The sequence below is a fragment of the Pleurodeles waltl genome, chromosome 8, assembly GCF_031143425.1.
Source record: "Pleurodeles waltl isolate 20211129_DDA chromosome 8, aPleWal1.hap1.20221129, whole genome shotgun sequence".
Classification (NCBI taxonomy): Eukaryota; Metazoa; Chordata; class Amphibia; order Caudata; family Salamandridae; genus Pleurodeles; species Pleurodeles waltl.
In genome coordinates, this window is record NC_090447.1 from 1,261,393,766 (window position 1) to 1,261,418,514 (window position 24,749).

At 43.8% G+C, this 24,749-nt stretch overlaps 1 protein-coding gene across 1 annotated transcript in view; it reads left to right on the top strand.

The window, feature by feature from the left end:
* Window positions 1-24,749, top strand: part of KATNAL1 (katanin catalytic subunit A1 like 1) — a 267,909-nt gene that overhangs the window by 12,147 nt on the left and 231,013 nt on the right. The window contains exon 2 of the mRNA XM_069202194.1: window positions 15,671-15,843. Coding sequence (XP_069058295.1) covers window positions 15,682-15,843 — 162 coding nt within the window. The 5' untranslated portion in view covers window positions 15,671-15,681. The remainder of the gene's footprint in view (window positions 1-15,670; window positions 15,844-24,749) is intronic.

Sequence of the window (24,749 nt, forward strand, 5' to 3'; positions counted from 1 at the left end):
CCTGGGAATACAAATAGCGCTGTTGCCGGAGCTGGCATGGGCTCTGAATGTCAAGCCCCTAACCAAGCAGGTCAAGGAAGACCTCCAGAGATGGAGGTCTCTTCCACTCAATATCCTCAGCCGGATAGCACTATATAAGATGATGGTACTCCCCCGGTTCCTTTAGCTGCTTCAAAATTTCCCCTATCAAGTCCCCAGGCGGTGGTTCTTGTGGCGTGGCTCCTGCCCACGCCTTGCGCTTCTGTCTGTCAAGGTGACGTCTACGAGGGTGGTCTGGGTATGTCCAGTCTTTATTTTTACCACCTGGCGATGCATTTGCTGGTGGTTAACGACTGGCTGGGGGGAAGTTGGTCGAACCCCACCTATCAATTGGAGCTTCTGACCGTAGGCTTCCCTGGCTTGTTTGGGATGCTATACGGCGACCCCGTGCCGCATAAGATTCCTGAGGTGACAAGGGTGGTGCTCACAGGGTGGAAGGTGGCACAGCGAGTGTCGGGGTGGTGGCATCATCTTACCCAACAAACCCCATTGTGGCAGGGTTCATGGCTGATGGAGGTCTCAACGCTTCAGGGGTTCCATAAATGGGATCTTGTTGGGATATCGTCGTTCAGCGACGTCTGGGCGGGTGCACATATGCGGTCCTTCCAGGAACTTCATCAGCACTTCTCTCTCAATCAGACTCAGTTCCATAAGTACTTACAACTCCGTCACGCCCTACAGGTGCACATTCAGGCAGGAACAGTTCTCCCAGAGCTCAGCCCCATGGAAGCCAAGACACTTATGGGACACCTGGGCAAAGGGGGGGGTAGCACGTATATACCGCATGTTGACTACTAATGCATCACAGCCCCTTGATAAGCTTTGTACACGATGGGAGCAATGGGTGGGCCCGATGACAGACGAGGACTGGCGAGACGCCTTGATGGCCCCAAGACTGTTGACTATGACCTCTAGTCTTATACTGGTGCAGACTTATTTTCTCCACGCCGCGTATCTCTCCCCCAAAAGGCTGCACAAGGCTGGCCTTTGGCTGCATGCGGAGTGTCCACAGTGTGCGGGCCCGACGGACGTTTTTTTTCATATCGTGTGGGCATGCCCTTATATTACTGCCTACTGGCGCGCAGTGTTGGCGGAGGTTTCCAGGGTCTTCAGGTGAAGATCGAGCCCGCCCCTTTGCCAATCCTACTGGGGGTTCTTGAGGGAGTGGGATCCAGCAGGGCAAAGCAAGCCTTTATAGGAATGGCTTGTTTTGTGGCCAAAAGGGACATTGCTTCAGGCTGGAGAGTGGAGTCAGCTCCCGCGCTGGCGAAGTGGCACGGGGGGGGTGGACTGGTGCACCTCCTAGGAAAAACTTGTTTATGAAACAAGGGGCTGTCCTGCCAAGTATGAACGGGTATGGGGGAGATAGATGGAATCCTGGGGGATGATGCCAGGCGTGACCCCCTCGGTATGAGAATGGGGATGCGCACCCAGGACTTCATGGTGGTTATTAGTCCAGCGACTATGATATATCTGCGTAATGTTCAATCAGAGGAGAGCAAATGTGACCAGTTTTGTTGTGCTGCGTTGTTTCATTGTTCTGCAACAAAATCAATAAAGCTGTTTTATAAAAAAGAAAGACTGACCTACGTATACATGATGCAATCTAGGTTTCCAATACAGGAGTTAATATTGTCTCTAAAGTAATACATGATTCCTACTTACAGGTTGTGAGGCACTGACAATTTGTAGCTGGCGCAACATCTATTTATGCTTCACAGACTTGACACATCTGCTTTCAGCATCACCCCACCAATGATCTGTTTCAGGGCAGCGGTTCACAGCATCTTCGATACACACAAGTATTCCTGTCTTGTGACCAGACTACTTTTGGATATCTTTGACTTTAAGAGAGGTCAGAGCTGAGTTACTGCCTGAGAGGGACATGACTGTCTTAGCTTATTCTCATTGTGTGCTCTATGACTACACACCAGAAGTACACTAATGCTGTATGCTTTATACTTGTTGCATTTGGGGGTACACAAGTTCTCCTTCAGAGGGTTTATTGTCTATCCAAGACCTCTGGTGTAAGGAAGGTGTCTTATGGAGTCACCTAGTGGTTAAGTGAAATTATTCCTAATTTATCTCAAAAACCTATATGGGGACTGCACCATTGGCACAGTCCTGTTTTGCCTGAGGAGCTGAAAATTGCACTGCTCCCTGGCCCAGCTGTTCCAACAGAAAGTCCATTGAATGGCTGGGCCAAATTAATTCTCAAATGGTTTGTCCTAGCCTGTAATGGCACAGACAAGCAAAAAACAATGGAGCGGAATGTGCCTCACCACGTCTCAGAATATTGTATTCAATATTACAATTCACACAGAACTGTATGCCAGCTTGAAAAGGTCTGTGTGATTTCTAATTTATGGCTATGCCACACAACCAAACTATGTCAAGAACTGGAAAGGGGACCAAGCATCAGTGTGATATAACACAAAGCACCACCACTGCGGTGTCCAGTGCGACAACAGTGACTTGGACAGTGGCCACCCTTGGCTGGATCAATGTCCACATCCTGGTCTGCAGGTATATTTTGAATGGAAACCTTTTCCCAGCACCTAATTGGGCACAGTGAGATTTACTTGTCAGATGATTTCTTGGGAAGCAGGAAGTTGGGCTTATGTGCTCCATAGCACTCATTGTCTGATCCACAGTCACTTGCATGTCTAGGTTCAACTTACTTGTGCAAATGGCTTGATTTACAAAAGTGGAATATGAATTTGAGCTTATAACTCAATTTACACATACATACTATAACACCTGTATTATGTAACGTTAGGTTGGAGTAAATCTTCTCTCATAGGTATGGAGTGTGCATTCCACAGTGGGGATGCCACAGAGAGTTTGTGCACACTGACAAATCTATGAATTGGTAACTACTCACAAACATTCTCAACCTTGAAAAGTTTAGAGGCTTACTGCTGTTACAGACAGGAGTAAATAATTTCTCAGAAACAGAATGAGGGGAAACATCCCTAAAATTTGTGGAGTTGAAGGGGATGTGGCTTCTTCATCAGGAAAAACATTTTACCAGTGGAAAATGGGGGAACAAGTTAGAAAAGGTAAATGTCTTAGTTATTCTTTTTTTTCTCCTGTGAAATTGTTTTCTATGAGCAGTTATGTATGTGTAGCTGCATACGATTGTGAGTACTTCTTAAAAGTTGTGACTGTTGCAGACCCCCAGGATTACTTCTGGAATTCTTTGAGAATTCCAAAATCGGAGTTGAAAGTCTCCCCTTTAACATAGGAGTAAACTTAAGATTGTAGGTTTTCTTAGTGAATGTGGCCCCTTGTGTGTGGAAAAAAAACTCACACACAAGCGTAGAACAAAACTGGCAGCCCAATGCCACCTCTTCCATGTGAATATTTGTGTTACTGTTTTACTTCTGTAATTCTAACTTGCCATTTAAAATGGAGCCAGTGATTTGTGGTCACAGTCTTTGTTTGCTTCTCTACAAAGAAGTTTGGCCTAATTTGCTAGTTGCCTGTCTTTGCATTCTGAAACAGTCATCTGAGGCTCGGGCTGCAAAGCCATGGCTGCTTCATAGCATCTTCAGGCTAGGTAACATTTCACTTCATAATTCGTATGGGCCTAAAGTACTTTCCTTTCAAATATTTTTAACACTGGATTTTTCTATTTGCTGGAAATTCTTGCTTTGGGTTTCTTTTGTCATTCTCCTCGCTCAGAGAGGAGAGACGTCAGTTACCTCACAAGCTGATAGAGTGAGTGACATATTTATAGAACATAAGGTGACATAGGAAACAGTGCAGTACCCTGCACAGCAGAATTTTATTTCATTTTTATGTTGTGCCTTATGTGCTATATACATATAGGTATACGTTGAGGTTATAAGCACATTTGATTGCATGTCATTATAGAAGACACATGCCCATTGAAGGACTGGGAAGGCAGGATCAATGCCAGGCTTGCAGGGTAATCACTGTGTAAATAAGTTCCATCTAAATAAGTTTTACATATTTTATCTTATGTTGGCATCAAGAAACTCTGACATGGTTCTGGACCTACCTTGGATTCTCAAGAAAAACATACATTTGAATCCTTTTCATAGCTCAATAAAATGCCAATGAACCAGCCCTGTAGGAGCCTCACTGGGCACCACAGGATTAGGGGAAAAAACACTCTATTATCCACACCCAGGCTTCCTGTTCTACTCTGATTGGTCCAGATGGCAAGACCGAGACTTCAAATTTTGAGTAGTCACCCCAACAGAGATAATTCTCACTTCAAAACCATCATCCAGTGCACAAAGGTATGCACCAAAAAGGCACCGTCACCAGGAGATTCAGGTGCACGTATCTGTTCTACAGAGTCCAGTCCTGAGCCGAGGGCTGTCATGAGGTTATTAACCCAAGGCAGTACGAGCCCTTCTGTATTTCCATTTAAAACACTGAGCTAAGATCACAGATGTCGCACCTCTGGAACCTATCCTGACGGCCCATCTACCACTGAAGCTCTTGTTTCAGAAATCTGCACACATTTGAAGCTTCCAGTTCAGTTACGCTGCCTCTTCTGTTATTCTCTTTGTATACAGTAATTTTTTCAAAAAGTTAGGCTGGTATTACTAATGTAGAGGAGCAATTCCTTTAAAAGTTTAACACAGAAATATATGTCTGCCCCCTTCTCTTTGCCTCTAACTCTTTTGACCCCCTTATTCTCCATGTTAAATACCACAAAGGTGTCCCTTTGTGGCTTGTTTGGTGCTATAACAGTTTAGGTAAACACACTAGAAAGGGTTGCATCTCTAGGCTATCACTGCCAGTCTGTGGGAATGAAGCAAAACACTCCCAAGATGTCGGCTTTGTTGTGTCCTCTCTCCTGCAGCGACAGGCCTGTGGCATACATCCACTACACTCCAAACACCAACGCCAAAAGCTCGAACTCTCACAAGTGCGAGACCTATTGCATTGCACATGCTTGTTATTTGTACGATCTAAACTTATCATCTGTGGCTATTATTCTATTTATTAGAATGCCAGTTGTAGCAGTTTGGGACTACTAGCCTTCAGGAGTTCACAGAATTGTGTGTTACATAGAAAAATAATATTTCTCAATCAACTTCTAGGGATCTATCCTTTTTTCTGGGGAGTGGAAAGAAACTCTTCTCCATAATCTTAATCTCAATGCAGCAGGATCCCTAAGCTAAATTCATGAAACCCTCCAGAAGAATCATTGTCAGTATCCTTGGTAGAGGCACAAAAACGTTTTTGCCACACAGCATCAAATCTGTTCTGGCCTTCACAGAAACTGTAATTTTCTGCAATATAATTGCCATTACAACTGCAGACTTTATTCCTTCCTTACAGAGATATTTATGCTACATTTGTAGTTGCCTTGGAGCTATCATCTGTTCTCTCTACTTTAGCAAGAAATGCTATACCTTCATCTATTTCTTTCACACTTTTTTTTCCATACCTTCTTCTAGGTTTCTTTAGAATTGTCAGTTGAAGTTGCCTGCGATGATTTCTTTGTAAAGACAGTCTTGACTTACACAGATGGAATTTGCTTCCATGGAAAGGATCACCACATTTGCTCATCTAATTTAGACTTTTCTTTCACATCTCTCAACTTGGAATCTATAGTACAATTGTTTTTATAAAGTCAGCAAGATATAAAATCTAAGCAGAGGAAACCAGATTTTTTAAATTTGCGTTCCACTTGCCTCTTCACCCAGATGTGTTATTTTTCAGCCTTATCGATTGAGCATGAGCTCTGCTGTTGATCAGCTTAGTTGAAATAAGTACCACCAAAACAGTTTCTCTGGTTGTTTGTTTCACTGTAAAAAATACATGGAGCTGGTTAGAATAATGAATAATGGTGTATTGTCACTGGTTTTTGTAGCTTTTCCAGGATTTCTATTCCTACATCAAGTCCATAATTTCATTTAGATTATTGAATCAATTTTTTTTTATTTTGCTTTCCAGTTTACTAACTCCTCTCTTGTGATGCTGATTATTGGCCCCTAAATTTGTTTTAGGCATATGACTTTCTAGTATTTAAATGTAAAATTGCCCTTTTGTAACAATTCCGTAATATGTTAGCGTGCTTTGGCTTTTCTAAGCTATAAGATATCTATTTATGATTGGTGTACTTTTCTTTTGTCTCAAGCCAGGCACCAATGGTATTTCTATGCTTAAAGGAGGCAGGATGTCTAATAATGATAACACTACTCTGGTGTCACTGGGTAACATTCATAGGTCCCTCACGGTTTTGGGGACACAATCTTATCTTTTTGAACAGAAAGTAGGAGTCACCAAGATTATCCTGAGGAAAAATCAATGCTATCTGGTGTTTCATGCCTCTCAGAGTAACCCTACAGTTATCTTTGCTTGTGCATTGAATCATAAGGTAATATATTATTTATACGTTTTGCATGTCAAGGAATCCTGTTGACTCATATGTGGTATGTCACTGCTATTTTATAGGGCAAATCTAAAGCTGGTGAACAAGAATCCTCTGTTTCAGCATTTTTTCTGTTGCTGAGCTAGTAGAAATAATCTAAGGAGTAGGATAATGGGTTCTCAATAGGATAGGATGTGGTTGGTGCCACCATGTAACTAAACATGAACAGATTTCCGTTTTCTCAAAGGATCACACTCAGCATGGCCTTTTGGAAGACTAGAAATCTGGGGATGCACAGGGAAGGATACGTTTGCATGTTGGCAGGACTGCTAGCCCCAGAAGCCCTGGGACTCAGCGCAGGTTGGGCACTTGAAACAGCCTACTTCTTCCCAGTGGCGCAAGATTCACAAGGAAGGAGACATTAGTGAAGGGACAGGACTGCAAGCGCCAGAAGCCCTGTGACTCTGCACCGGTTGGCTTGAAAAAAACCTGCTTCTCCCCAATGGCATGGGGTGCACCAGTGTGCACCTGGGCGCGTGCCTGGGCAAAGAGTGAGCCCATATGTGCCCATCAGTGCCCGGCAGGGGCTGGGCTGGGGCCTCCCCGTAACATCTGCTTTGGTTCCCAGGGCACGTTGGTGAGTCATTCGATCAGCCATTTTACAGCTGGCTTAGCTACTACTTTTTCTTTTTGGTTTTGGCAGGTCCTTGTGATTTTTGAGTGTTAAATCCATCTTCACCATTGGGGGCTACCTTAGTATGGGGAAGAGAAAAGTAGAGGCTAACAATGTGGCTGATAAAAGACCAGGGGCAAACAAATCAATTTGAACCTTTCTCAGTAATGTGGTTGGGGGTCCTAATGGAGGGAATTATCAATCTGGAAGGCCAGCTGGCACTTAACTTTGTGACCTTACCCCTTTAAATGCTCAAGCAGCAGTCCTGCGTATTGCCACTCCCACTCTGGGTCCTTCCTTCCACGGTGGCTTACTGCTTAGATGGGCATATTCAGTTGTGCGTCTCAAGAACAGGGGACATGAGCCTACTTCTAATCTGGGCATTTCTCTCAGGGAAGGGGCTAGGGTGAAAATTAAGAATCCTATGTTGCCCATCTTGCCTAGTTCTGAAAATAGGGGAAAGAAGGGAAAAGGGGCTCGGGTCCCTGTTCAAGCTACTGAACACTGGAAGTTTTTCATAGACTTTGACTTAAAAAGTTCAGCTGTTATTGATGCTTTTTGTGTGCATTTAACTAGTTAGAAGGGCTGGGGGGGGGGAAGTTGGAGGCAACATTAGGTCTTATTCATTTGAATGTGGAGTAAGTGGAGAATGTTCTGTGCAAGCCCATTATCCCATCTGTTAGAAATGAAGTCTCTAGTTGGCAGTTGGTTTGCACCCTGTCCAAGAAGGGATCCTCACTCTAGTCAGGGTAAGGGAGATACCCTCTCAGATTATCCTTGCTCACCCCCTTGGTAGCTTGTCACGAGCAGTCAAGCTTATCTCAGAAGCAATGTGTAAAACATTTGCTCATAACACTGTGAAAACACTACAAAAGGACACCACACCAGTTTTAGAAAAATAGTCAATATTTATCTATATCAAACAAGACCAAATATGCTAAAAATCCAAAATACAGTGTTAGAGATATGAATTTTGCAAGATTTACTCAAAAATACAGTTTCTTGAAATCGATAGCTCCACCTGGGGCTATCACGGCGTTGTGATCAACAAAACCAACAGTTCAGGCCAGCCGCAGCGTTGTGGGCCAGCTATGATGTTAGGAAGACCCACAAAACAGTACCTTTGGAGTTGCAGGGCGTCGTAATCCTCGTGGTGAGCTCCAGAGAGTGGCGTCGCGGTGTCGGTTCCGGAGTCGGTGCAGGAGTCATTGGGCCCTTGAAGTCACACGTGTGCGGATCGAACTCCGGGCTGATGAAGTCTGGAGCGCTGGCATGCATGGCTTCGGGGCTGCAGTGGGAAGCGGGACGATGCGACGTGCGGTGCCCACAGGTCATGGTGCAGGCAGCGGCTTGGTGATGGCGTCAGTGAGACCAGATCTGCGGTGTGAAGCAGGGCAGTGCGCCGTGCGGTGTCACCAGGTCATGGCGCAGGCAGCGGCGGCATCATTGCTGAATCGCTGTCGTCGGTAGGCCCAAGCCAGTGGTGCGGGACGGTGCTTCATGACCCTCATGAGCGGTGTCCACAGGCCATGGAGCAGGCAGGGATGCCTGGTGACGACACTGGGGTCGATGGTGCTGGCGTCGGTGGACCGGGGCTGCAGTGCGGGACCTGACGGTGGTCCTTAAGAGCAGTGTCCACAAGCCACAGTGCACGCAGCGGCGCCGGTGTCAGCAGGAGCGTCGTCGTCGGGGAGGCCCAGGCTGCGGTGTGAGCAGGCGATGCCGGAGTGCGGGCCCACAGGTTGTGGCGTGAGCAGCGGCTCGGTGAAGTCATCTGATGACGTCGTCGGTGAGACCAGGGTCGCGGTGCGAAGTGGGGCAATGCGACTCCATGTGGTGTCAGCAGGTCATGGTGCAGGCCAGCGGCGTCGCAGTGGTTTCTCCTCTTGAACAGCACAAAACACACAGTTCCCAGTGCTGCAGGTCAAGGAAACTGAAGTCTTTGGTGTCCCTGAGACTTCCAACAGGAGGCAAGCTCTACTCCAAGCTCTTGAAGAACTTTCTCAAGCAGGACACACAGCAAAGTTCACCCTTTGCACTCTTTTCAGACGGAAGCAGCAACTGCAGGCCAGTCCAGCAAAGCAACACAGCAAAGGCACAGTACTCCTCCTCCAGCTCTTCAGCTCTTCTCCTTGGCAGAGGTTCCTCTTGATTCCAGAAAGATTCTAAAAGTCTGGGGTTTTGGGTCTACTTCTTAAACCTCTTTCTGCCTTTGAATTTGGTAAACTTCAAAGCAAAGTCTCAAGTGTTTGCCAGATCCTGCCTTGTCCAGGCCAGGCCTCAGACACATACTAGGGGGTCGGAGACTGCATTGTGTGAGGGCAGGCACAGTCCTTTCAGGCGTAAACGACCACTACTCCCTCCCCTCTAGCTCAGATGGCTCATCAGGATATGCGGGCTACACCCCTGCCCCCTTTTATGTCACTGTCTAGAGAGGTGCAAAACAGCCCAACTGTCAAACTGACCCAGGCAGACAATCCACAAACAGGCAGAGTCACAGAATGGTTTAAGCAAGAAAATGCCTACTTTCTAAAAGTGGCATTTTCAAACAGACAATTTAAAAACCAACTTCAGTAAAAGATGTATTTTTAAATTGTGAGTTCAGAGGCAATAAACTCCACATTTTTAGCTGCTATGAAAGGGAATCTGGGCTTTAAGGATATTTAAGGCAGGCCTCATGATAAACTATGAGAGAGTTAGGCCTTGCGCAGTGAAAACCGAATTTGGCAGTGTTTCACTGTTAGGACATATAAAACACACTAATATATGTCCTACTTAAAATATACACTGCACCCTGCCCATGGTGCTACCTAGGGCCTACCTTAGGGGTGCCTTACCTGTATAAAACGGGAAGGTTTAGGCCTGGCAAGTGGGTAGGTACACTTGCCAAGTCGATTGGCAGTTTAAAACTGCACACACAGACACAGCAGTGGCAGGTCTGAGCCATGGTTACAGGGCCACTAATGTGGGTGGCACAACCAGTGCTGCAGGCCCACTAGTAGTATTTGATTTACAGGCCCTGGGCGCCTCTAGTGCACTGTACTAGGGACTTACCAGTAAATCAAATATGCCAATAATAGATAAACCAATCAACAGTACAATTTCTATGGGGAGCACTTGCACTTTAGCACGGATTAGCAGTGGTAAAGTGTGCAGAGACAATAAACCAGCAAAAACAGACCTGACAAAAACTAGGAGGCAGAAGGCAAAACGTTTAGGGATAACCCTGCAAAAAAGGCCATTTCCAACACCATCCAACACTACTTATGATGTTTTGAAGGTCCCCATACAGGGATTGTCCAGTTGTTCTCTCTTACCTATTCATCCTGTGCCTCCTAAGGGGCCTGGACCCTCAGGCAGTACCCCAGAGAATTTAACTTTGGTTGCCCTTCAATTAAATAATTACCGGCTTGCCCCCCAGATGAGTCATCTGAATGATTGTAGTAGCAACCCCTCCCCAAACAACACTTGCACACCTAGTTCCTGGCCATCCAAGTGTTGCTGTTCCTCATCTTTACCCTAAGAAGGCCGTCCTGGTTGAAAAACCATGTAACGTGGTCATTCATTTGCCCTCCCCCACCTCTACACCCTTTGTTCTTGAAATGACAAATGATCCTACTTTAAAAGATGAGGAAACTGAACATTTCCAGCAGCTTAAAAACAAAGTCACCCATTGGCTGTCCTAAAGGGTTAATCTGTACAGCCTCTATATGATGAGGTTATCATGATATGTAGAGTGGACTGGATAGGGGCTAGCAACAAGTATTGCTCTGGTGATTATATTATCGTACATTTTCGTGATGCCTTGAGTGTGGGGTACATACTTCATAACCTTAAGAATAATACTGTACCAAGTAGCAACATCCAAGGCTTTTTTTACCCACCCTGTACTGAAAGGCCCTTGTAGAGGAGTGCAATGCTTTGGGTCAGCACAGAGGTTCTGCTAGTACACCTTCCCAGGACATTACACCCTGAGGCAGATAACTTGGTGATTGTAGAGCAGTTCTGTTTGTGTAAGGATCTCAAGGTGGTCAGTTGGTACATAGCAGAGTATGCAGTGAAGTCTCTGATGAGGGATGTATTAAGATGTTAAGCAATTATGCTATCATCTGTCTTCAAGAGACTTGGGATGCTCATGGTTGTTTTTAAATGGATGGTTATGCTACATTTTTGTCACTGTTACTCCTTCCACCCATGGTAGACCCAGGAGAGGTCTCGCAACGTTTGTAAATCTGAGTCTGAATTGTAAAGCTGAGAAGGTTTCTTCCAACTTACCCAACATCTGTGGTGTCCTCTTGACATTTCCAAATAAGTGGAGGTTGTTAATCATGAATATGGTTAACTCAATATTGACCGGAGACGATAAGGTGATATTATGGGCCTTAAAATGATTATTTTATTCATGGTTTGTCAAAATGTGCAATCATTTTGTTGTTGGGAGATTTTAACTTGCACCCTTGACAGTTTGCCACATTATTGGGGCTCTGACATTTTGTCTTCTCATGGGGACCATGTTCGTCTCCAACATACCTGGCAAGGTGACATGTTAAACAGTTTGATTTAAGAGTATAAGTTAGTCAACCTGTTGATCTTGGGGGTTTCTAGTAATGATGATTGGACACTTGTGTTCAAGAGGAGGGGCCACATTTCAATCATTGATTATATTTTTGTTTCTGATGGTTTTTCTTTTTTTCTTGTAAATTTTAAGGACTATTGTGTCACTTGTCTTAATGAGGATACCTCTGATATTGAGATCTTGGAAGCTTTCGGTAACATTTGTAGTGCAGTTAAACTGGCGCTTTCTAGATTAGGGATGATAGCATTTCCCCCTCACCGTAAATGATTTGGCAAGACGTTTTCGAGGGCACGTAACGACCTGTTGGTGCCCTTGCATAAAAGGTTGCACATCCAGGAAGAGGTGAGGATGGCTAGGGTGTCATATAGTTTGTCCTGTAAAGAGTGAAAAAGCAAACTAAAGAGGGAGGCCTGTGAGAACCTACTTGCCGCCAGTAGCTTGCAGGACAGTGCGGTCTTGTGGAGAGTGATGAACCTCCCCCTGTGTAATTTGGAGCATCTGTCCAACCAAGCACTGACTGTTACAGCACAAGCTTGAACCGCCCACCTTGAGGCCATTTATAATCATGATGGCACAACCTTCTCTTCCGCATGCACTTGGGGAAATAAGAGTCTTGCTTTCCAGTGGGAGAAGGTGAAATTGGCTATTTTAGCCCTTCGCTCAGGTAAAGTCCCCAACCCAGACATCGTCCCTGTTGATTTGTACAAATCGTTTGTTGATCTTTGGGCCCCTTTTCTAACTTTGCACATAAATTCTGCTGCCTGAGGCCCCCTAACATCACTCTCGCAAATGTCGGTGATAGTACCAGTATTAAACAAGCATTTGAAATCCAATAGGTTTCACATTAGCGAGAGTTAGAGCTTTGTAAATGATAATGCCAACCTCTCATTTGGGACCTTATAAATAGTTAGCCATGCAGCACATTAAACCTTTATCAGAAGTAAGCTGTGTTTGTCTTTTCTGTCATACAATCGGCATTAGACTGTAATGGCCTGAACAGCCCCTACAGAGCACCACCTTAAAAATAGCATTTGAAAGAAAAATGGTCATGTAAACCTTTATTCAGCCCCTAGAGGGAATAATCACATAACAAATAATGATAAAGAATGTTGCACTGTAATCATATAATCAGCCCTTTTCAGGCCTAGCAGGCCTTTTAAATATCATTTAACTGTGGAGTCAGTGGCACAAGAGTGCAGTGTCACAGGTCATTACTAGATGTCCCTGTAGAGTCAACAGAAGAAGGTGCAGTATCACTGGTTATGGCTAGATGTCCCTGTAGAATCAACAGCAGAAGGTGTAGTACCAGTGGCCATGGCTTGATGTCCCTGTGGAGCCAAAAGCACCATCAAAAATAAACATTAGCAGAAGATGCAATATCACTGGTCGTGGCTTTATGTCCCTCTGGTGTCTTCCGAGTTAGTAGTGCCTTTGGGCAATTATTATCCTTCAGACCTTTGAGAGCATAACGCATTAACATTGTCAAACTGAGTTAGGCTGTCAGAATATTATTACAAACGAGGCCTTTATAACACAAAGTGTTACTACAGCTGTAAAAACAAAAGCCCCAGCTTTAAGAGAGTTAAATATGCATTGAATGGTGGAATAGGTTATGATTCTTGGCCCCCCTCTAACCTTGTGTGACCCACAAGGTGGCCTGGACAGAAAGAGCATATCTTTGAGGATGTTTTGGTGGTGGTCCCATTGCCATGGTCAAAAATGTGTTGTAAAAAGAATGCCTTCAGGCATTATGGGGCGAATTTCCTGCGCACATTCAACCTTTATCAGAAAAAAAACTGTTTTTGTGCAGTAGCAGAAGGTGCAATACCACTGGTTGTGGCTAGATGACCCTGTTTAGCCAACTGAGTTAGTAGTGCCTTGGGGTAATTATCATCCTTCAGCTCTTGGATACCATACTGCATTATACATTTGCAGGCCAAATAAGGCTGTCAGAATATTATTACAAGCAAGGCCCTTGTAACACAAACTCCTCTTAGCTGTACACACAAAAGTTCCAGCTATAAGAGAGTTTAAATATGCATTGAATGGTGGAAGAGGTTATGGTTTTTGGGCTCTCTCTAACCTAGTGTGACCCACAAGATGTCCTAAACAGAAAGTGGACATTGTTCTGAATGTTTTGGTGGTGGTCCCATTGCCCTATGACCACCACAGGCTGAGGTATGGGCAGAAATGTGTTGTAAATGGAATGCTGCAAAAGCATTATGGGGTGAGTTTCCCCAAGTGCAGTGAATATTGTAGTATCGCTCTCACGTTGTGCTGGGAGAGCGCTGTTGAGGATTCATTCCTGGGTTGATTTGATGCTATAGAAAGCAACAAAAAAGTACAAAACACATGGACGACACAACTACTTGTAATTACTGATTATGTAATGTAAGGACCAAGTGAAGGGCAAACGTGGAAAACAAACCACACGCGTGAACATGAGTGCTTACTAACAAACACGAGAGACAGGAAACAAAGAAAAATTGTCTGTCCAAACAACAGAAAAATACTCCAGGCGTACTTAAACTGTACTTGGCCAGTGCTCCTCAGCCAAGTACAGGAAGTGAGGTTTTGGCTGCCAAACCAGTTAGGAGGCAGCACAACAAGAGCGACACGGTCTTTAACCTATTGTAAGTGGCAGACAGCGGAATACGGGAGCTAATGCCTATACTCCATCCAACAGGTCTAGGCTCAACCTAAAAAGGGAATAGAGCAGACGCAGCCTGCTATAGACCAATCTCTTTGCTGGATTCCTAGGTGAATATTATTGGTTGGGTACTGTGGACCGATTAACCACTTGGGCAAATGGACACAACATTCTGTCGGATTTGCAATATGGGATAAGGCCGACTCGGGCACTATTAAACAGAATCTAAACTTATATCTGCTTATAAACAAACATACTAGAGCAAAGGGAGTGCCATCTATCTGGCGTTCATGGATCACAGCTCGGTATTTGATAGTGTGAACAAAGTCATGCTCTGGGCCATGCTGAAGTCTGTTGGGGTTGAGTGTGCACTTGTCACTTTCCTGCACGCTTTGCACGACGGGTTCTCGGTCTCTGTTAGATATGGCCCTAACAGGGAATGCACTCCGCACTTTTATTTGAAGAGAGGTGTTCGCCAGGGTTGTATCCTTGTGTCCATTCTTTTTATTCTTTACATCTTTCAATTAGAATCCTTTTTGATTGAACAGTGTCAGGATGTCCCTAGCGTTGGTGGTTGCTTTGTACCTTTCCAGTTATATACCGATGATACAGTTTTAGTTACACATACCACTAGGGGCCTGCAGTGACTGCTTGATTTCTTTATTCATTTTATAGACAGTTCTGATCTGACCACCAAATTTGCAAAATCCTACACTGTGGTAATCGGTCCGAAAAGCACTAAATCCAGGAATTTTGTGGTGAAGGGACATCACATTGGCAGGGTAGATCATTTATGCTATTTGGATATTTTGCTGGATTCTCACCTAAATTGCAACTGTGGATTAAGAACAATATAATATCCTTCAGTAGGGTCACGCATATTATTGTTGACTTCTCACAGGGGTTGGGACATACCCACATGAAGGCTGTTATTGATATTTTTAAGGCTAAATGTATCCCTGTAGCCAGTTTCGTCTGTGAGATCTGGGGGTATGTGACTATTACATCCATCCAGACTGTGGAAAACAAGTTTTTGGGAGGTCTTTTAAAGGTCCTGCAAAGTATACCATTTTGCTATGTATGAATTTTAAACAAGTGAGACTAGTGGTGCTTTTTTTACCACTTGTATCTACTCCGAATGTATTTTTGTGCTATCCTGTTTTTTTTGGTATTTTAAGATTGAAATGCTGAGATCTAACTGTATTTTTATTTGTGGCCTCATCCTACTGATCATTTTATGTTCTTTTATATATTTATATGTATACTTTTACTTTTATGATTTGCTTTTGCAAATTGTATAAAGTTTATTCGATTGACTGATGGTAGAAATAATTCTATTCTATTTTCATCCAAATACATATTTTGTTTTAGGTTTGTGAAAGATGAGCTTGGTTGAGATTTGTGACAATGCCAAGAAAGGACGAGAATATGCTCTTCTTGGGAACTACGACTCATCTATGGTGTATTATCAGGGTGTAATTCAGCAGATTCAGAGGCATTGCCAGTCAATCCGAGATCCAGCAGTAAAGAACAAGTGGCACCAGGTAGGATCTTTTAATGTGCAGTACATGCTGTCTGATATTGGTTGAAAATGTCTGAAAGAGAATGTTAAAAACTGTCATCCACATATTGCCAATGACGCATGTTATGAAAATATTGTAATACCTGTTCAAACCTTGTTGTCATTCCTAATCCTGCAACTCATAGATTCAATCAGTGTGTGAGGAGTTTTGGTAAGAGGTTTTCTAATGTTGAGCTGTCAATGATTTGTTAGAAAGATCCCTTTCAATGTTCTCTGTAACTCAGTGTGTCCTATTTAGAAAATACCATGTCCAAGACCTCAACCTGAACCCCACTTCATGCACTGTTTTTTACATTTATTGTACAGGATGTCAGGCCATGTCCCCGCTCCCTCCACTGCACTGCCTCCCTTTCCTTTGTTTGGGGCTACACCTGTTCTCTTTGTGCAGTGTCCTTTCTAACTTCCATCTATTGAGCAGGATTCTTCTCACTCCCCTTCACTGTGCTTTTGCTTCTATTTTTCCTCCTTATACACTACATGGGTTATAAGTCCTGTGGGCTTATACTTCTGTGCACCTTTTCGGAGTGACACAGAACTATATAATGTGTCTCACTTGGGGAACAAGCATGCCATATTACCAAACATGGTCATGGTAAAACTTATGTCAGATTGGAGCTATGGATAGCATTCTTCCTGAGCGCCGTACAACTCAAGAAGTCTGCAGGCTGATCCATGCCTTGAGTACAAAGATATTCCACGTTTGAAAAGTGTTCCATTTTACTCCCACATACATTTTGGGTACAAAATCTATCTACTTGAACATTCTCTTGCAAAATATTTCAGATTTGCCCCATTGGCGGGAGGTACCATAGTTTTCTTGCTGAATTGTTGTACATGATAGGGCAGTATTTAAATGTGTGTGTTATGCATCAGTATTGCTGCTTTGAATTTCATGGTGGCTTTCACAGGTAACCTGTTAATCTTTTAATGGTGTTTGAAATGGGGAGTAAGGTTTGACGGTGATTCAATCAAAACACAGCTGTATTCTACGATATTGTGTTTTTTGTCAAGTCTGGAAAATTATATTGAAGATGCAGTAGTTTGGGTGACTTTACCTTTGGTCTTGTCTTTTCACTATTTTGAGGGGATGCTATTTTGTTTCTCTACTTCTAAACGTTTTACTGAAAATGTAACCATCCCCAAGGCAGAATATGTTCAATATTCCCAGAGTCAGTAGTTTTTCCGAAATTCATATGGTGACTATACCAGGGGGTGAGGGATTGCTCTTACTTCCTGCTTGGCCTACATTTAATTCAGGGAAACAACTAGTTAGCGAAGAATTCAAAAAGTCTGACATAGAGATGATTTGATTAAATAATGAGATTGGTGAATTTTACTCATCATGGTCATTTGTTTATTTTAGGCATTAACTACACGTATTGAATGAGGTTACACTTCATGTTTGTGTTCTTAAGGGCTGTAGATTGCCAGTGCCTCTGGAGTTCAGAATACTACACCTGTGAAGTTGAACCAGTGTTCACACAAATCATTTGGTCCAACCTCCTAAAGTAGTGCAAACAAATAGCTTTGCAATAATGCACTCATAATTATGCTTATATTATGCTCCAAGCATTGCTTTTTTTCTAATTTCTAATTTTAAGCCATGCTTCCATTACTGTTGGTTAGGTAAGTAGGCTGTTACATTGCTTTTCATTTAATATTTACACTTAAGTATTCATCTAAATACTTAAATCTTCATTTTGTGAAAACTAAACTCTAAACGTGTTTTTTTCAACCTATGGTAAACCCCCTAATGTTGCCCTTCTTGTGAATTATCTCACATTGCTTGTATTGTGGTGAAACAAAACTGAGCAAAGTACTTTGAACATAGTTACTGGTAATAACATTAGTTGTCCTTACCTAATTTATTGTGCTATCACCAATATTCTTTTACTCTTACTACAATCCAGCAACATGCGAAACATTTGAACCACACCAAATTAAGGTATCCTTTTGATATATTTCCTTGTTCTTTGGTGTTGGCCTTCCTTTCCCAATGTGCATCCATAAGCCCATTTCACAAGACAATTGTTAATTCACCGCTATAGAGAATTTCCAAACATTCCAGATAATATCGGTACTCTTACTGATCCATGTGTTAATTAATCCATGTCACCCATTCACACATCTCTTCATTTACCAATCCTCTCTTTGCTGCATTCCATTGAACAGTATTATATTTGCACTATATATCAATGTTAAGGTCTGATGCCACCATTTTATATATAATGTTTTAATTTACTACCATATCAAATCGAGCTGACATTGGCTGGGTTGTCCTCATCCCACTGGGCCAGGATATTTGAGCGTGCAAAAACTGTTGCTGTAGTTTGTGTATCCAAAATTGTGTTAGAATGTTCATTATTGAAAGTTTATTGTTTAAATTATACTTTGCACTGCACCTACTTAATGTAAAGGAAATATTCTAATGAGAGAAAGCTCTCTGCTATTTGTCTTTCACGGTTTCATAGTTGTAGCACTACAGGTCTTGAATGCAGAGGAGACCTGGATAATATTTACATACCTTGGAGGTGATGCCCTGGTAGATATAATTAGTACCCCCCAAGTTTGGATATGCCCTGCTCAGAAAAGCTTGGGTATACACACTAGGCAGTGGAGTCTCTCCTTATTTGAATTACATCATTCAAAGTCTTGAAGCCTCCATAATTCTGCAATAAGCAGAGATACAGTATGCCCTTATTGAGAGGGATTAAGAACATTATTTATGTTGGTGTAATATATAGGGCAACATTACAGCAAAGGCACCTGGCGAAAGATTTACTTCAATCTATTCATAACGTTTTATTAGTCATAATGCTGATTAGGGGACATTAGCTTGAAGATACTAATTGGAGCATCCCAACTGCTTTGTTTCTATGTGACTGAGTATTCTAGACTCCTTTCACTGGGATGTGCACCAGTAGCTAGTAATGCATCCCATTTATATTGGGACACTTTTACAGAAATCCATGGCTGCTTAAGCATTAGTGGCTACTAAGAGGTGTGCTTTTGTTTTAGAAACTTAGCAAATTCAGCACCTGCAGATGGAAAATGCATAAACTCCAGAAGCACCAATGTTGCAAAAACATATACTTTTTTATATATTTCTTATAATAGTTCACATTGATGGAAAATAATATGGCCTTCTGAAGATCTCAAAATATCTCTAGTAATGTGCAGGATCACTAGATATTAGTATCTGGGGCTGCTAGCCCACCATCAAAGCTAGGGCGTTGGAGTTTTGCGAGCCCCACTCTACACCAACCCTTATTCCATATTAGATGAATCAGTAGGGTACGGAGTTCCCGGAACTTACTCCTGGGAATAACTATGGGGAGAGTGGCAAAAAAATACAACAGCCTGGGTGACACTACCATACTACTGCTACCCTACCTAGCCTCCAGAGTTTCTTAGGGTCCAAAAGCAGTTGGGCCAACCACTGGGAGGGCGGGGTATCTGTCGCAGTATCGGGTTCATTCCATATCCTGGCCACCACCCAGAGTGTCACCCACTGCAGTTGCACCGCTAGATAATAGGATTCCATGGGGAACTATGGGGAGAGTGGCAAAGAAATACGACAGCCTGGGTGATGCTACCATCCTTACTACTGCTACTCTACCTAACATCGAGTGAGGAAGTGTCTTCCAGAACCCTATGATACACCAGAGAAGTGCAGTTGCCTTCCCTATGTCCCCTTCAAGGAAATCCATCTTGGTTTTTTAGAGTTGTGGTCTTAGGGAGCGAAACAAGGACTGGTCCCATCTGAGACCCCCAAGTGTCTGAGCCATCTACCGCTGTGGGTTGCAGTGGGAAAATGCAGGTTTACTACAAGTTCACGATAGTACACCAAATTCATCCATAAACCGATAAGCCCTGGTAATACCATTTTGCTTATCATCCAGGAAAAGTTGCATGTCATCGGCATATAGAACAATATGATGAACATCCTCCATAGCTGTAATACCCATATAATGAGACCCTTGCCTAGCCTTACATGCTAATGGTTCTGTCGTGAAGGCAAAAAGCAATGGGGATAAAGGACATCTCTGTCTCGTGCCACGTTCCACACCATAGGCGGCAGCTATCAGCCCACTAGTTTTCACCCATGCCACAGGTGAGGCATACAACAATCTCGTCCAGTTAATAAATCCAGCTCCCAGCCCCATTTACTCCATCACAATATACAAATACACCTAATCCAAGCTATTGAGAGGTTTCTGTATGCCAACTGACATAACTGCCCCTTCAGAGCGCAAGTGCTGTGATACCAGAAGGATTACTGTGACACGCCAGATATTGAGGGCTGTATTGCACTCCGGTATGAAACCAGTCTGATCTGCATGGATGATATGGGACATATAGGGCAGTAGATGTGTGGCCAAGATTTTGGTCAGGATTTTGTAATCGTTTGTTAGACTTTTCATCCTTGGCGTGGTGTCCCTTAACTTTTTGCCTCTTTTTCCCAGGTTGTTGATGTGTGCTGGGCTCTGTTTGTGCTGTTGTTGTTACTCTGGGCACTTTACCACTGCTATCCAGTGCTAAAGTGCAAGTGCTCCTATACAAAATGTGTATGTATTTGGTTCATCCATGATTGGCATATTTGATTTACTGGTAAGTCCCTAGTAAAGTGCACTAGAGGTGCCCAGGGCCTGTAAAACAAATTCTTCTAGTGGGCCTGAGCACTGGTTGTGCCACCCACATTAGTAGCCCTGTAATCATGTCTCAGACCTGCCACTGCAGTGTTTGTGTGTGCAGCTTTAAACTGGCAATTCGACTTGCCAGGCTTAACCCTTCCCGTTTCTTACATGTAAAACACCCCTAAGGTAGGCCCTAGGTAGCCCCATGGGCAGGGTGCAGTATATGTTTAAGGTAGGACATATACTAATGTGTTTTAAATGTCCTAACAGCAAAATACTGCTAAATTTGTTTTTCACTGTTGCAAGGCCTATCCCTCTCATAGGTTAACATGGGGGCTGCCTTTAAATATGATTAAAGCATAGATTCCCTTTGGGAGCGGATAGACATGTGGAGTTTGGGGTCTCTGAGCTCACAATTTAAAAATACATCTTTTAGTGAAGTTGATTTTAAGATTGTGTGTTTGAAAATGCCACTTTTAGAAAGTGAGCATTTTCTTGCTTAAACCATTCTGTGTCTCTGCCTGTTTGTGGATTCCCTGTCTGGGTCAGTTTGACAGCTGGGCTGTTTGCACCTCTCTCTAGACAGTGGCACAAAGGGAGCTTGGGTGTAGCCTGCATAACCTGATGAGCCATCTGTGCTAGGTGGGAGGGGTGGAGTGGTCACTTACACCTGAAAGGGCTGTGCCTGCCCTCACACAATGCAGTCTCCAACCCCCTGGTGTGCGTCTGGGGCCTGGCTTGGACAAGGCAGGATTTCACAAATAAGACAGACTTTTCTTTGAAGTAAGCCTACTTCAAAGGACAAAATCGGTATAAGAAGAGCACCCAAAACCCCATACTTTTGATCACTTCTGGAAACCAAGAGGAACTGAACCCTGCCTGTGACTGTGCTTTATGGAGCTATCCTGCAGTTGCTTCTTCTGCCTGTGCAAGAGGACAAAGACTGGACTTTGTGTGCCTTCCTGCTTGTGAAGAACTCTCCAAGAGCTTGAAACTGAATTTGCCTCCTGTTGTTGAAGTCTCAGGGACAGCAAAGACTGCCCTCTGCCAGCACCTGGAGCCTCTGCTGGAGTCCTGCTCTGCCATGTCGTGCACTATCCAGTTCCTGGGGCCTTAAAAGGAGAAGCTGTCAGGCCAAGTTTGAGAAATCCACGCACAGACCACTGTGCGGGTAAAATTTCTACGCAACCTCTGGAATAACAACGTGCTGCCGGCTTCGCGGCTGAAATCGACGCTCCGCCTGCAGCGCGGCTAAGAGATCGACACACACGGCTGGAGAAACGACACACAGCATCGCTGACGGAGGCTGGTGAGATCGCAACCCACACTGCTTGGTTTTTGGATCACCGTGCAGAAGGATTTCCAATGCAAACATTGCTGGTGTGTAAAAACTACACAAAGTCTGCCCGGACCCAAGATTGTTTATCTGGATCGACGCATTGCTCTCCTGCCGAGAGAAGAAACAACGCACGCTGACCCGGCCAAAGGAGAAATGATGCACAGTCTCGCTTGTGAGTGATGATGCATCGCAGGCTCCTTTCGACGCACACTAGCCCGTGCGTGGTTATTTTAGACACCACCCAGGTACATTTTCATGCTAACAGCGTTATCGTTGTGTTTAAAAGAACATGAAGACTCTTTTTACATTTTAACTAATAACTTGACTTGTGTATGTTGGATTTTTGTTGTTTTAGTCTTGTTTTGTTTAAATAAATATTTTCTATTTTTCTAAACCTGTGTTGTGTCATTTTGTAGTGTTGTCATTGAGTTACTGTGTGTGTTGGTACAAATACTTTACACCTAGCACTCTGAAGTTAAGCCTGCCTGCTCGTGCCATGCTACCAAGGGGGTGAGCGGGGGTTAGCTGAGGGTGATTCTCTTTTACCCTGAATAGAGTGAGGCTGCTTGCTTGGACAGGGGGTAACCTGGCTTCCAACTAAAGACCCCATTTCTAAGAATGTTCAACAGTGATAAGGATCTTTATGATGCGACTTCTGAGGTAGGATGTCCTGCTTGTGTAATGGGCTTGTGTAATGAGACAAATAGTGTCTCTCGAGTACTAGGTGGTAGCAAGTGAGTGTCCTTTGCTGTATTATAGACTTCAAGACGCAGGGGTTCTAACAGTTTGCTGTATGTAGTGTAGAACTCCACCTGAAATCCATTGGATCCCAGCCACTTGCCCCAGGCTATGGCAGGATATCAGCCATTATTTCTTCAACCTTAATGTCTGCACCCAGATGCTCAGTCATGTCCGGAGCAAGGCAAGGGGACAGGACTTGTTCCAGATATGTGATCGCGGTTATGGGTGCAATTTGGTCCCGCTTGTGTAAAGTGAGATATGGTATGTTCTGAACAGGTCATTGAACTCAGGCTGAGTGCTTTCCCATCATCCAATTCTAGGATTATGGACCCCTTCCTGATGGGTTCACTAGTCAGGCCAGTAAGGTTCCTGATTTATTACGTTCCGCAGGAGCTCTAGCCATACAATTTTTGTAATCAAAGCATCTGAGTTTTTCAACCTGCTCAGTGAGTGTCTCATGGGCTGCCCAGAATGGTTGCTGTTGAGCAGGGGCATTATGTCTATCCTGCTCTAATTGCTGAAGGGAGAGCTCCTGTGCGTGGAATTCATTAACAAGCATCCTGCAAACCCCACACGCATGAGCTATACATTGATCAATCATCACTGCCTTAAAGGCTTTGCATTCCATCATAACAGAGAAGGTTGTGCTCTTGTTTTCCGTGAAGAATTGGCATATACCTTCCAGTATAGTGTGTCTAAAACTCGGGTCAACACCTAGGGTAGCGACGGAAGCAGTGGCTTATGATCTGATATGATCCATGCTAGATATTCATACTAGGACACCAAGACTTGTGCAGGTGGTGTGCAGAGGAAGGTGTCTAACCAAACATGGACATCATAAAAAGAAGATTGAAAGGAATAGTGTCTGTCTGCCAGGTGCATTTGTCTCCAGGCATCCAACAGCCCCTAATGTGTCACTCATGTACGAAATTTATCCGCTAAATGCATTACAGGAGTTCCACAGAGGAGTGTGTGAACGATCCAGCAGAGGGTTGCCAATACAGTTAAAGTCATGGAAAGTAGTATAGAATTGGTCATGTACGGTGTTAATACAAGTGAGAATGCATCCAAGAACCTGGCCTGATCAGTGTTAGGGGCATATAAATGAACTAGGGTAATAATTATACCATTTCATCACCTGTTAGGGACCACAAATGTGCCCTTCCTGTCAATTTTCGTATCCAAAACCTGGAAGGGTACCCCAAGTCTTATCCATATAAGAGCACCCGTAGCAAAGACAGAGCATGTGGTGTAGACAAGCTGACCTCACCACCTTTTATTTAGAACAGCACCCTCCAGAAAGGTAAAATGGCTTTCTTGGAGGAGAGCAATAGGAGTCCCCTGCCTAGACTTTATACCTCTTAGACACAGTGTTGAGCCCTCAGGCATTCTAGGTTAGGATTTTGCACCCCATACCGCTCCTCCCAGAATATGGGGCATATATAACAAACTGGTAATACGGACTGAGTGTGCAGCAAAACCCAAACCAACTTGTCTCACCCTCCAACCCAGAACAGAGAGACAATGGCCCCTTGTAGGAAGGTAGCCTCTTTCTAGACTTGTTACCCCCACTTTTGGCCTGTTTGTGAGTATATGTCAGGGTGTTTTTATTGTCTCACTGGGATCCTACTAGCCAGGGCCCAGTGCTCATAGTGAAAACCCTATGTTGTCAGTGTGTTTGATATGGATCACTGGGATCCTTCTAGCCAGGACCCCAGTGCTCATAAGTTTGTGACCTGTATGTTTTCCCTGTGTGGTGCCTCACTGGATCACTGAGGCTCTGCTAACCAGAGCCTCAGTGTTTATGCTCTCTCTACTTTTAAAATTGTCACTGTAGGCTAGTGATTAATTTTACCAATTCTCATTGGCACACTGGAACACCCTTCTAATTCCCTTGTATATGGTACCTAGGTACCCAGGGTATTGGGGTTCCAGGAGATCCCTATGGGCTGCAGCATTTCTTTTGCCACCCATAGGGAGCTCAGACAATTCTTACACAGGGCTGCCACTGCAGCCTGAGTGAAATAACGTCCACATTATTTCACAGCCATTTTACACTGCTTATAAGTAACTTATAAGTCACCTATATGTCTAACCCTCACCTAGTGAAGGTTAGGTGCAAAGTTACTTAGTGTGTGGGCACCCTGGCAC